At 49.0% G+C, this 14,988-nt stretch overlaps 1 protein-coding gene across 1 annotated transcript; it reads left to right on the top strand.

The window, feature by feature from the left end:
• Positions 1–1,270: 1,270 nt before the first annotated feature.
• LOC124670379 (dirigent protein 7-like) lies at positions 1,271–1,910 on the top strand. The gene has a single exon (XM_047206891.1). The coding sequence runs from the start codon at positions 1,336–1,338 to the stop codon at positions 1,873–1,875; it is 540 nt and encodes a 179-aa protein (XP_047062847.1). The 5' UTR covers positions 1,271–1,335; the 3' UTR covers positions 1,876–1,910.
• Positions 1,911–14,988: the final 13,078 nt, after the last annotated feature.

A 14,988-nucleotide genomic window follows, 5' to 3' on the forward strand; every position in this document is an offset into this window, starting at 1 on the left:
CCGAAACGTTTTCTAACGCTGGCCAATTCGGAGGGTCACGCATCCGTATTGTCCTGGAATCGTGAAGCGCTACCTCTGTAGCCTTTCTCCGCTCGAAGCCTCGAACAGAACAGGAGCTTGCCGCATCGGCGCGGCGAGCCCCTCCCTCCTCCGCCTTCCTCAGCCTAGCTCCGCCGTTCTCTCCCTCTCCTCCGAGCTCCTCTCTCTTCCCGGCCGAGCTCCGCCCTCATCTCCCTTCTCTGCGTCCGCCCCTCCATGTCCCCGCCCCAAACCCTAGGTGGAGCGGCGGGAGATCGAACGGCGCGGAACGGGATGCCCCAGCCACCGGGGATAGGGGTGGCAGCGGTAGGCGGCGCACAGACCACCCCTGCTTCTCCCTCAGCCCGCGCAAGGGGGGCAGGAGGTGGAGGGAGGCAGGCACTGTATGTGTTTCTCTGTACTTTGTGTGACTAATTTTGATACGTTCTTATGTAGAAAATTCAAAGAGCTGGTGACTCATATACCAAAAATGAATCCTTGATGGTTGATATGATGTGCATTTGTTGAGAATAAAGTACTTTGTGTAAGGCATGAACAACCCACCCGTGTGTTCTTGTGAAGTACTTGTAAAGTATATTGTGCTATGTGTGTTCTTGTGATCTTATTCAGATTATTTTGAATTTATTATATGTGAAAAATAATATATACACATTATAATATGCACATGCGACTATCCGTACATGTACACAAGTTGTATATTGTCCAAACTAGAAAACATACAATTCCATGGTTTCTACATCCAAACATGAATTGAAATTGGATGCCACCCATCGATTCCAACAACAAATTTCAATCCACCCAAACAACAGAATTCGAATTGCAAGTCAATTCCTTTCCAGCTTGGATTTGGAATTCCTACTTAATTCAATTTCAGAAATCAATTCTGTGCATCCAAACACAGCTATTATAGTTGTTGATAGGTTTTTAAAAGTGTGGCCAAACTTTACTTGACTTCTTTTCAAAAAAATATAAACTTTATTTATTTGAGCGGAGGGCGTAGTGTTTTTTGTTTTGTTTTTCAGCCCACACGGATGGCCAGGAGGCAATGGTTTTGAAAGTTGAAACGGAGTGGCACACAGCTGTACTAATTGGTTCTGCTTGCCCCAGTCGGCTACCAACTATGGCCTGGCTCTCCGAGTTTTCTAAATGAGCGGCTGATAATTGCTGAGTTAGATGGATAACTGATGAGCTATCATAAGTGGGAGGAAGTGGGACTGTGGGAGCACTATTAGCTGCAGACCCATCTCTAGAAAAGCAGCACGGCGAGCCGACGGAAACATTGACAAATAAGCCACCATGTCGTCCATATGCTCGCTGCTCCTCGTCCTCCTAGCAGTAGCGGCCTCGTCGGCGGCCGGAGACGCCGGGAACAAGCTGAAGCACATCCACCTGTACATGCACGAGACGTTCTCGGGGGCGAACGCCACGGAGGGCGCCATACTGCCGTCCCCGTTCGGAGCCAACGCGACGTTCGGCTCGGTGGCCGTGTTCGACGACGAGCTCCGCACCGGCCTGAGCAGGGACTCGCCGCTCGTGGCGCGGTACCAGGGCATCATCGTCGCCACGGGGGTGGCGGAGGGGCCGGCTTCGCAGGGGCACCTGACGGTCGCCTCCATCCTGTTCGTCGCCGGGGAGTACGCCGGGAGCGCGCTGTCCCTGGAGGGCCCCTTCGTCGGCTTCCAGGGCACCCTCGAGCGCAGCATCGTCGGCGGCAACGGCAAGTTCAGGATGGCGCGCGGGTACTACCTGCTCAAGCTCCTCAACCTCACGTCGCCGCTCACCGCCGTCTCCGAGGCCGACTTCTACGTGCTCACCTGCGACCCGAGCTACATGTAACTTCTTTGCGGTTGCGGTACTATCACTACCGCAGGCCAATTGACCATAACGTGAGGTCCAATCACACTTGTTTCCGCACCGAACACTAGTAGAGAAACAGACATCAGTCCCGGTCGGTAAGGTCCTTTCGCCCTCCACGTGGTTGGGGTCGAGCGCTCGGGGGTGGAGGAGCTCTAGAGCATCTCCAATCGCGTCCCCCAAACCGTCCCCCAAGGATGCGGGCGCCGGACAAAAAAGCCGTTCAGCCGTGTCCCCCAAAGCCCTTTTGTCCGGCGCGCCCTATACGGTGTCCGGCGCCCGAGCCCGTCCCCGTTCCACGAGGGACGCTCCGGGACGCCGGACACAACGAAAGCGAGGCGGGGAGTGGCGGGGCCGACCCATCAGCGGCACAATTAATTTAAACCTAACCGTCGCCTACCTCGCGACGGAAGTTATCGGCGCGCGCCGACGGTGCAGTTCCCGCGGAGGGCGCAGCGAGCGTCCCATCGCGCCTAGCTCGCGTGCCGGCGTTAATGAGCGCCACCGCTCCTCCGCCTCCCTCCGGCCTATAAAAAGGGGCGCCTCTCATCGTCCCTCTCACACACAAACCCTAGCGCCTCTCTCCCAAACCCTAGCCGCCACCATCTCTCAACAAGACTCGACGCTATGTCCGGTAGAGGCGGAGGCCGACCTCGCGGCCGCGGTCGTGGTCGTGGTCGTGGTCGTGGCCGCGGCATAGCCGAACGCTCGCCGTCGCCTCCCACGCCGTCGTCTTCATCGTCGGAGATGGACGTGGAGCCGGACGTCCCGTTCGAGTTCGTCCACGTCCTCAAGGGCGACCCGCGCGGCATCCGGAGGCTGCCGGACTCCTTCGCCGAGTACGTCGGCGGCGTACGCCCGCGCACGATGCATCCGCGGGAGCATTCGTGCGGCTACCGCCGGTGGATCGTCAAGGCGATCTACGACGCGCGCGGCAAGATGTACCTCAACATCGGCCGGGAGAAGTTCGCGCGCCACCACAGCCTCGAAGCCGGCTTCATCCTCGTGTTCTCCTACTTCGGCAACAGGGACATGAGCGTCAAGGTCTTCGACGAGAGGCGCTGCCTCCGGGACTACCACGTCGACAGGGACTCCCACGACGACAACACCGACGAGAAGGACGACTGAGTGTTGTTTCTTCGCAGCGAATACGTGCACGGAGGTTTCGCCTCGTTCGCCTCATCGGTAGAACCAACAAGGGCACCATCCTCCCGCTGGATTTTCCAGCTTAGGTGACCGGGTGTGCCCTCGAGTGTTCTTTCTTAGCAGCGAACACACGAAACCTTCGATGCACGGCCTAGTTAGGTTTAGTTTCTTTGCAATATTTTATATTTGTGTCCACCATGGTTCAAACTATGTATTAGTTTGTGGAAAACCATGTTCCAAACTATGTCTTCGTGTAAACCACGTTCCCAATTATGTATTAGTTTGTGGAAATTGAAATAAAAATGCCAGAAAAATTATTTTAAATGTTTGGGGCCGGCGTTTGGGGGACGCGGCTGGGGAGCGACGTCCCCCAAACGCGGCACGAATGAAACACGTCCCCCAAACGCTCGATCCGGCGCGGTTTGGGGGACGGTTTGGGGGACGCGACTGGAGATGCTCTTAGTGCTAGAATTTGGTCTTGGCTTTAGCCCACAGCACAATACAAATTTTGAAATTCTCTTGATCCATGTGAGAATGGCAAGGGGTGGGACTAAAGTTTAGTCTCATATTCCTAGTTGAGAGAGAGAGTTAGAGTGATATATAATGTTGGTTGTTCTAGTCCTTGTAAGTGAGTGAAAAGAGAGAGCTTTCGTGCACCCCTCCTCCGTCGCCTGCCTCACCTCGCCGCGGTGCGCTTCTTTTCCCACAACTCAAGATGCTCCAGCGCTGCGAAAGCTGCATTTCAAAGGCGGTTATGCAACGGCTGCTCGCCGGATGCACTGCCCTTGAACGCCTTTAGATTCAGGGGATCCACGGGTTCAGAATCCTAAGCATCGTCTCACCAAGTCTTCATAAACTTGGTATCACCGACATGCGTAGGCACGATGGCCTTATGGAGTTTGAGGAGCTAGTCGTTTAGGATGCACCTTGCCTTGAGATATTGGTCGTATTTAGCCGTGTGTCTGTCTGAAAGATAAATAAGTGTCGTGAGCGCACTAAATTATCATGGGCTACATGTTTCCGGAAAGCCTCATTCTTCGTATTGGAATAATACCAGTTGAGGTAGAATGTTCATCTTCTTGAAACTTACATATTGTTGTTGATAGAATATTCATCTTCTTAAAACTTACATATTGGTTATTTTTGTTGATATATGTTACCCTGTCCACCACAGAATCATCCCCACGAGCTCGGTGTTGGCACCGTCTACGGGAGAAATGAGGGGAAATGAGGGGTTTGGTTATATATTATGGTGCATTCAATCTGGATATAGTTATTGGATTCCTTATATGGTGGCGCGACACCGGCAAGGGGAAGCCATACCTCAAGGTGAATTTTGTTGTTCTTAAGTGATAACCGCTCCAACAAAAGTGTAGAGTTATTACATTGAGTGGATTCTAGTATGAGCTTCAATCACTTGAACAATACTGTATTGGTAGAGGAACACCATGGGTTTTTTTTTCTGGTAACATTTTCCCAAGATTACAATGACAAATTTAGTGGTCAAATTAAACTGCATCTAGGTGACTTGGAAGGTAATATAGGGAAAGTGTTAGGGGACTATGTTGTTCAATTCACACATGATGCAACTCACTTGATGTTGATTAGATGCTAGCTATTAAGTTATTCTTGTTGTTTTAGCCCATATAATTATTTTGCTCTCTTCTTTTGCAGAAATATGAAAACATGCTGCCATATAACATGTTTGTCGTCGTGGTGAACAGACAGATGCCATAGGTAGGTATGTTGGGGCCAAATGAACACCGAGGGATCCGGAGGAGAGGGAGATGAAGATGAAACAAGAACAAACACACACGATCTACCCAGGTTCAGAGCCCTCGTGAGGAGGTAACACCCCTACTCCAACATGTCTGTACTTAATGAGCTCAACAGGGAACTACAATGATGGTCTTCAGCTCTTGGCCAAAGGAAGAAGATAAAGTCTAGAGGGAGAAAACTCTAAATGAGATGAACTCAACTATCAGCTTGTGGGAACCTCCCGTGCAAGGGAGCTGCCCCTCTCCTTATATAGTGGAGAGGAGGCTTACAAGGGAAGGATCTAGGGAAAAGGGGAGTCTTGGCCTACATCAGCCGGTCTTGGTGACATAGGCATCCCCAATGGGCCTGCCGAAGATGGTACCCGGGGTTTACTGAAGGCCCACGATCCGAAGTTTATGAATCCCGGAAGCCCAATTAAGAAATAGTTTGGAAAGATAGAGTTGTATTAGGAATACTCGACTTGTAACTTTTACGGGACAAACTCAAAGAGTCTCCCGGACTTTTTAACTTGTACATCACGAAACCCTCGGCTCCACCTCCTATATAAGGGGGAGTTGAGGGAGAAAGAGAGGATCGATTTCATTGTCAACACAACCCTAGTTTTCTAGCAGTCAAGTACTTTTCCGGCTGAACCCTCGAGATCTACTTGCCCTCTACTTCCAACTAAACCCTAGTCTACAATCCGTAGGCATTGACAAGTCGATACCTTGTCAATTGGCGCTGTCTGTGGGAATTAGAGGCGACAAGGAGCTGTTCTCGATGGCATGCTCAACATCGTCGACGTCTTCGGTGGCAAGCAACGCGTTTGACAGAGGTAAACATATCGAAACTGGTCTAGTCGATTTTGTGGAGGCATATGCGTATCTGGAGGAGCCTATGGAGATGAAGTTCGGAAGGTTCCACTTCCGCGCCGGAAAGGAAGGATCGCATCATCTCGAGGTTACGATTTCGTCAGGATCGTTGGCGGTCGGTTCCGATCTTTCGGAATCATCGTCATCCTTCGAGACAGGTGATGAGGAGATTTCGCCACCACGCTTCGTCAAAACTACGACAAGCGAAAAAATCGCCAAGATCTTCGGCAACATGTCCTTCGAGTCGTCTGCGGACTCCAGTATAAGCAGCGACTCAGACAGCGTCGACAGCTTCAACTTCATCGAAAAATCTACTTCTGTTGGAGAGGTCTTCGCCGATCTATACGATGGTGTCACCAATCCCGATAAAGGTCAAAGTTCAAAATACCATCAAATCTATGTAATCGGAGAAGCAAGTCGCCCACAGGAGGAGACATCAGAGGCTTTCGATGATGCGGGAAATCCGTACATCGATCCCGCTGATCTTACGCGAGGTTTGGGAACCAAATATGTCGGACCTGCGACACGACAGATGGTACAATTTCCGCAAGCAGTTTGGGACAGAGTTGCAAAAGCTATCGACGGCACGGAGCCGATGACTACGGCCGCCACAGCTGAAGAGTTACAAGCATACCAATATAGACTCGCCCGTGCTAGGCGAGAACTTCAAAAACAGAAAGCTACGCTGGATAGAAGGCAAGCCGCGGCTTTTGAGTCAAGCAGGCGAAGAGCTGAGTTGAGTCGACAATCAGGCACTTCGGGAGGAGATAGTCACAGAGCAGCTCGAAATAGGGCAAGATCTCGGTTGCAGAATATACCTGAGGCCGAGAGGGAGAACCTAGTCCAAAACCTCGACATGTCCTTTATGTCGATAGTTACAAGGGGGAATATTATTCCAAAGACACCAGAAGCGGGATATCTGGCGACACAGGATTTCATCCTAGCGTCCAGGCCACCTCTCGGGGATCCAAGAGAAGCATTGTATAACATGGTGATACGTCTCCGACGTATCGATAATTTCTTATGTTCCATGCTACATTATTGATGATATCTACATGTTTTATACACATTATATGTCGTATTTATGCATTTTCCGGCACTAACCTATTAACGAGATGCCGAAGAGCCAGCTTGTTGTTTTCTCGCTGTTTTTGGTTTCAGAAATCCTAGTAAAGAAATATTCTCGGAATTGGACGAAATCAACGCCCGGGGTCCTATTTTGCCACGAAGCTTCCGGAAGACCGAGGGGAAAGGAAGTGGGGCCACGAGGCGCCGACACGCTAGGGCGGCGCGGCCCGGTCCCCGGCCGCGCCAGCTCGGCGTGTGGGGCCCTCGTGTGGCCCCCCGCGTTGCCCTTCCGCCTACTTAAAGCCTTCGTCGCGAAACCCTCCGTACCGAGAGCCACGATACGGAAAACCTCACCGAGACGCCGCCGCCGCCAATCCCATCTCGGGGATTCTCGGAGATCGCCTCCGGCACCCCGCCGGAGAGGGGAATCATCTCCCGGAGGACTCTTCATCGCCATGATCGCCTCCGGAGTGATGAGTGAGTAGTTCACCCCCGGACTATGGGTCCATAGCAGTAGCTAGATGGTTGTCTTCTCCTCATGTGCTTCATTGTCGGATCTTGTGAGCTGCCTAACATGATCAAGATCATCTATCCGTAATTCTATATGTTGTGTTTGTCGGGATCCGATGGATAGAGAATACTATGTTATGTTAATTATCAAGTTATTACCTATGTGTTGTTTATGATCTTGCATGCTCTCCGTTATTGGTAGAGGCTCCGGCCAAGTTTTTGCTCTTAACTCCAAGAGGGAGTATTTATGCTCGATAGTGGGTTCATGCCTCCATTAAATGCGGGACAAGTGATGTAAAGTTCTAAGGTTGTGGATGTGCTGTTGCCACTAGGGATAAAACATTGATGCTATGTCTAAGGATGTAGTTATTGATTACATTACGCACCATACTTAATGCAATTGTCTCGTTGTTTTGCAACTTAATACCGGAAGGGGTTCGGATGATAACCCGAAGGTGGACTTTTTAGGCATAGATGCATGCTCGGATAGCGGTCTATGTACTTTGTCGTAATGCCCAATTAAATCTCACTATATTTATCATATCATGTATGTGCATTGTTATGCCCTCTTTATTTGTCAATTGCCCGACTGTAATTTGTTCACCCAACATGCTTTTATCTTATGGGAGAGACACCTCTAGTGAACCGTGGACCCCGGTCCTATTCTTTACATCGCATACAATCTACTTGCAATTGTTCTTTACTGTTTTTCTGCAAACAATCATCTTCCACACAATACGGTTAATCCTTTGTTACAGCAAGCTCGGTGAGATTGATAACCTCACCTGTTTCGTTGGGGCAAAGTACTTTGGTTGTGTTGTGCGGGTTCCACGTTGGCGCCGGAATCTCTGGTGTTGCGCCGCACTACATCCCGCCGCCATCAACCTTCAACGTGCTTCTTGGCTCCTCCTGGTTCGATAAACCTTGGTTTCTTTCTGAGGGAAAACTTGCTACTGTCTGCATCACACCTTCCTCTTGGGGTTCCCAACGGACGTGTGTCAACTGCACGCATCACATGGCCATGGCAGGATGCGGAGTCATGGGAACAATTTCGCGGGCACAAGCACGCCTCCCGAAGGTTCTGCAAGGCAAAATAGTCCTCGACCTACAGCAGTAGTGCAGGACCCCCCAAGAACAAGTGGGGCGAGAGATACAGCGACACAGGCAAGGGTCGACAGAGCGCGACAAGAAAGAAGAGAACGTCGGCACTCACCAGAGGTTGACGAGGAGGTTTTGTGTGCGCTCCCGTGCTTCACACGGCAAGTTCGTAAAACTCGAGTTCCATCCGGGTTTAAGCTACCCGACAATTACAAAAAGTTCAATGGCTTGCAAGATCCTGATGATTGGTTAATCGACTACCTGGAGATGGTGAAACTGATGGGCGGAACCAGAGCAACAGCCATGCAAAGTATCCAAGTGCACTTGAGTGGAGCAGCACAGTCATGGATAAAAAATTGCCTCCTGGTTCCATCGACAGCTGGGAAAACTTTGAGGACATATTCGTGAAGAATTTCCTGTCCACTTGCAAGAAACCCGCGTCGCTGGAGCAGCTAAGGGCCTACAGGCAGAAGTATGATGAACCAATGAGGATGTATATTCAGAGGTGGAACATCATCAAAAACTCGGCAGAAAAAATATCTGAAGAAAGAGCAATGGACGCGTTTGTTGCTGGAATCCGAAGGAGGGACTTCGTCGAGGATTTGGGAAGAACCAACCCGAAAACAATAGCATCACTCATGGAAATAGCGAACCGCTGGGCAGATGGAGAAGATGTTGTTCATAATAAACGGCACTGGTCGCCCGAGGATGAGCGCAACCGAAACTTTCAAAATAGGCGATGATTCTCTCGACAGTTCTCAGACTATGACGCTCCCGGCCAAATATCGGCTGGTTTCCGAGGAAACAGCGGGGGAAACAATCGAGATGATTATCAAAAGAGTGGCGAGCAGCAAAACGATTACAAGGACGGCTCCCGTCCCAACAGGCAAAATAATGGACCAAGGTTTCAGAGGCCGTATGTATCACCCGAGGATCTCTTAAACGGACCATGCCAAATGCACTTTTTCCTCGACAACAATGGAAAGAGGCAGTCAGGGCATCTGCAGAAGGACTGCCGAACTTTTCTAGCACTACATCGATATGCAGGGCATACCAGCACGCAAGCAGTAAACAGAAACCCCCAGGGGCCAAGGAGTGAGATTCACCTTCCACCTCCACCCGCAATCACAGACGAAAATCGGCACCAGTTGCATTTGGCGGCAGCTCCACAACCAGGTCCTTATATCGACACCAGTGGTGCGGTCTTGATGATTCAGAAAGGCAGGCCATCCAACAGAGCTCAGAAAGTAATCTCGCGACAAGTTTTTATGGCAGAGAAGATGCCTCCACCAACAATCGAGTACCTGAACTGGTCAGGGCAAGACATCGGCTTCACTATAGCTGATCACCCGCAACAAGTTCCGCAACCAGGACAGTCTGCCTTGATCTTACCAGCGGTGATCGCGGGATTCGATGTTTCACGAGTGTTCATTGATGGCGGGAGAAGCTTAAACCTCATGTACGCAGATACATTGAGGAATATGAACATATCCTTGTCAAACTTATTACCAACTGATACGCGTTTCCATGATATCACACCAGAGAAGCTGAGCCACCCATTGGGAAAGATCAATCTCGACGTTCACTTTGGAACCCGAGAAAATTACAGAAGAGAGAGGTTGGAGTTTGAAGTTGTGGATTTCCCGCCACAGTATCATGCTTTGTTGGGGCGACCCGCCTATGCTAGGTTTATGGCGGTACCACATTACACATACTTGTTGTGGAGACTCCGTGGACCCAAGGGCCCAATCACAGTGAAAGGCAGTTTCGCGCTAGCTGATAAGTGCGACAAGGATTTTTCATCGACTGTCAGAAACTTTCAGAATGCAAGCAGAGTATATGGCGTCAAGGTTAACAACTGATTACGATGTGTTGTTAGACGTAGGGAGGCCGCTCAAGGAGCCCACCTTTGACACTACTAAAGATTCCAAGGAAGTGCAAATTCACCTGACAGATCCCAAGAAAACGACGTCTATTGCAACAAACATGGACCTCGCATAGGAAAGCGTGCTCGTCGAGTTCCTCCGTGAGCGCTGGGAAATCTTCGCATGGTGTCCAGCTGACATGCCAGGAGTACCCAGGGAACCTGCCGAGCACCCCCTTAACTTGGATCCAATGGCGAGACCAATCAAACAACCTTTGCGGCGTTTTTCGGAACCAAACCGCAAAGCTATGCTGACAGAAATCAATCAACTCAGAGAAGCTGGCTTTATCAAAGAGTTACATACGGAGGCCACGTGGGTAGCTAACCCAGTGCTGGTCCCGAAGAAAAACATAGAGGTCCTTCGCATGTGCGTCGACTTCACGTGTCTCAATAAACATTGTCCAAAGGATCACTTCCCCCTCCCAAGGATCGATCAAATTATCGACTCCACGGCAGGCTGTGAACATCTTTCCTTCCTGGATGCATATTCTGGTTACAACCAGATCTGGCTAAAAGAAGAAGATGAGGTCAAAACAGCTTTTATAACACCTTATGGCGTATTCTGTTATAGAACAATGCCATTCGGGTTTAAAAACGCGGGAGCAACATATCAGCGGATGATGCAGAAGTGTCTTGCCACATAGATTGGCAAGAACATCCAAGTGTATATCGATGATGTCGTCATAACAACAAATAAGGGGTCAACCTTGATCGAGGATCTGAAGGAAACTTTCGACAACCTCGACAAATTTTGCCTCAAGCTGAACCCGACGAAGTGCTCCTTTGGCGTTCCTGCAGGGGAACTTCTCGGCTTTCTGGTGTCAGCAAGAGGAATCGAGGCCAACCCGGAGAAAATTCAAGCCATCGTAACGATGCAGAAGCCAACAAAGTTAAAAGAAATACAACAGCTGACTGGACGAGTGATGTCTACGCACGCTTCTATTCATGTAGACAGTGTTGGGCCTCCAAGAGAAGAGGTTTTTAGAACAGCAGCAAGTTTCCCTTAAGTGAATCACCCAAGGTTTATCGAACTCAGGGAGGAAGAGGTCAAAGATATCCCTCTCAAGCAACCCTGCAATCACGATACAAGAAGTCTCTTGTGTCCCCAACACACCTAATACACTTGTCAGATGTATAGGTGCACTAGTTCGGCGAAGAGATAGTGAAATACAAGTGGTATGAATGAATATGAGCAGTAGTAACGGCACCATAAAATAGCTTGCTGGCGTGCAGTTGATGGTAGTAATATTGCAGGAAGTAAAGATGCAGTAAAACAACAAATAAGCGATGATTGCAGTATTTGGAAACAAGGCCTAGGGATCATACTTTCACTAGTGGACACTCTCAACATTGATCACATAATAAAACCACTCTACACTCTCTTGTTGGATGATAAACAACATTAATTGTGTAGGGCTACAAGAGCACCTCAATGCCGGAGTTAACAAGCTCCACAACATTCGATGTTCATATTTAAATAACCTTAGAGTGCATGATAGACCAACGCAATTATACCGAGTACTAACATCGCATGCACAGTGTCACCATCAAGCTATGAAAGGAGGAATAGATCACATCAATACTATCATAGTAATAGTTAACTTCATAATCTACAAGAGATCACAATCATAAACTACGCCAAGTACTACATGATGCACACACTGTCACAATTACATCATGGAGGAGGAATAGACTACTTTAATAACATCACTAGAGTAGCACATAGATTAATAGTGATATAAAGCACATTGCAATCATAAAGGAATATAAATAAGCACTTCACTATGCTATTCTGAATTACTCTCCGGCAAGATAACGAACACTAATTCATCATGTAGGAAAACCTTAAAGATGTATTCCCAAGTACTAATAAACACCCCACGCCGTCACCGTGAGCATTCATAGGAGGTACTAACACACCACAATTTCATAGAGACATCCAACTCAAATCATAACTCGGTGAATAAGTATTCCGTGAAATATAGCCTAAGAGACCCACACGGTGCACACACTGTCACCTTTACACACGTGGGACAAGGAGTCTCCGGAGATCACATAAGTAAAATCCACTTGAATAGCATAACGACATCTAGATTACAAGCTCATCATATGGATCTCAATCATGTAAGGCAGCTCATGAGATCATTGTATTGAAGTACATAGGAGAGAGAGATTAACCACATAGCTACCGGTACAGCCCTTAGCCTCGATGGAGAACTACTCCCTCCTCATGGGAGACAAGCAGCGTCGATGGAGATGGCGGTGGTGTCGATGGAGATGCCTTCCGGGGGCACTTCCCCGTCCCGGTGGCGTGCCGGAACAGAGACTCCTGTCCCCCAGATCTTGGCTTCGCGATGGCGGCGGCTCTGGAAGTTTTTCTGGTGTTTCGTCAATCCGTGTCGATGTTTTAGGTCAGGGAGCTTTAAATAGGCGAAGAGGCGGAGTCGGAGGGGTTACGGAGCCGCCACACAACAGGGGGGCGCGCCCCCCCTTGGGCCGCGCCGCCCACACGTGTGCGCCCCCGTGGCTCCCCTCTGGTGCCTCTCCGGTGTTCTGGAAGCTTCGTGGAATTATAAGATGCTGGGCGTTGATTTCGTCCGATTCCGAGAATATTTCCTTTGTAGGATTTCTGAAACCAAAAACAGCAGAAAACAACAACTGGCACTTCGGCATCTCGTCAATAGGTTAGTTCCGGAAAACGCATCAAAACGATATAAAGTGTGTATAAAACATGTGAGTATCATCATAAAAGTAGCATGGAACATAAGAAATTATAGATATGTTTGAGACGTATTAACGAGTCGCAACTTTAAGCAGATTCGTCGCTAGGCTGGGAGAAAAGGCGTTGCCGTTCTACGCCTTGATCAAACAAGGAGAAAAGTTCCACTGGAACGAAGAATCAGACAGAGCTTTTGAGGACCTCAAGCGCACAATCTCGACACCACCAATTTTGGTGGCGCCTAAGGAAAAGGAACCTCTCCTGTTATACATCGCAGCCACGCCTCAAGTGGTTAGCACAGTACTTGTGGTCGAAAGAGAAGAAGAAGGAAAACTTCATGGAGTCCAGCGGCCGGTATACTTCATCAGTGAAGTGTTATCGCCTTCAAAACAGCGGTACCCGCAGTACCAGAAGTTAGCATATGGAGTGTTCACAACCGCAAGAAAACCGCGACACTATTTTTCGGCGCATCCGATAATAATGGTCAATGAGGCGCCTTTATCCAATATATTAAACAACCCATGGGCTACGGGTCGTGTCTCCCTTTGGGGAATAGAGCTTTCCCCTCGGGACATCACATATGAGAAAAGAAAAGCAACAAAGTCATATATCTTACCAGACTTCGTCGTAGAGTGGATGGAGCTGCAAAACACAGGACCCCCAGATTTGTCGAGAACCTGGACCATGAACTTCGACGGGTCCAAGAGGTTAGAAGGAGCTGGAGCAGGCGTGATACTAGTGTCACCTCAAGGCGACAAGCTGAAATACGTGCTACGGATGACGTTTCCAAACGCATCTAATAATGAGGTGGAGTACGAAGTACTCATACATGGGATGAAGATGGCGAAAGCCTGCGGAGCAACCCGATTAAAAATCTTTGGTGATTCACAGCTGGTGGCTCAACAGGTGATGAATCAATGTGACGCAGTTAATGATAGTATGATTGCATACAAAGAAGTATACAATAAACTCGAGAGACTTTTCGACGGGTGTGAAGTAAATCATATCAGCAGACTTAGCAATGATGAAGCCGATGTTCTAGAAAACATCGGGTCGCAGTGTTTAGCAATACCACCCGGCGTATTCTGGGAAGAGATAACTGAAAGATCCACCAAGGCGAAGAAACATCAGAAGAAGAAGGAGAAGGTTGAGAAAGCCTCAGGGGCTCCAGCAGCACCAGAGGCAAACATATCGGAAGATGAGGAGGAACCACACGTGATAATGATGGTACAAATTCATTGGATGCAGGCTTATGTAGCGTATATCCTAAGAAAAGAACTACCAGAAGATCCAGTCGAAGCAAGGCGAGTTATCAGACGGTCCAAAGCCTTTACTGTAATCAAAGGAGAGCTCTACAAACGAAGTATTTCGGGAGGACTACAGAGATGTGTTACACCCGAAGAAGGAAGGCTTATTCTGAAAGATGTACACGAAGGGGTGTGCGGACTTCATGCAAGCAGTCGAGCAATAGCAGCCAAGGTTTTCAGAGCAGGATTCTACTGGTTGTCAGCAATAGAAGATGCAAAGGACGTAGTACGCACCTGTGACGCGTGTCAAAGATTTGCGGCAAAACCTTACTCTCCGGCAGCAGAACTGATGCCAATACCCTTGTCATGGACTTTCGCTCAATGGGGCCTCGATATGGTGGGAAAACTACATAAGGCGTGGCCAGGAGGTTACGAGTATATGCTGGTGGCTGTCGACAAGTTTACCAAGTGGATTAAGGCAAAACCACGCAGCATCGGTGGTTAGCTTCGTCAAAGGTATCGTCTTTCGGTTCGGTGTTCCCCATAGTATTGTCACGGACAATGACAGCAATTTCACCTCCAAGGAATTCAAAGCATACTGCGCAGAGGTAGGCATCAAACTACACTTTGCGTCAGTAGCACATCCGCAAACCAATGGTCAAGTCGAGAAAGCAAACTGTATCATCTGCAATGGCATCAAGAAACGATTGATAACACCTCTGGAGAAAGCTCGACACACCTGGCCAGAAGAGT

This window comes from Lolium rigidum, chromosome 7 (assembly GCF_022539505.1).
Source record: "Lolium rigidum isolate FL_2022 chromosome 7, APGP_CSIRO_Lrig_0.1, whole genome shotgun sequence".
Classification (NCBI taxonomy): Eukaryota; Viridiplantae; Streptophyta; class Magnoliopsida; order Poales; family Poaceae; genus Lolium; species Lolium rigidum.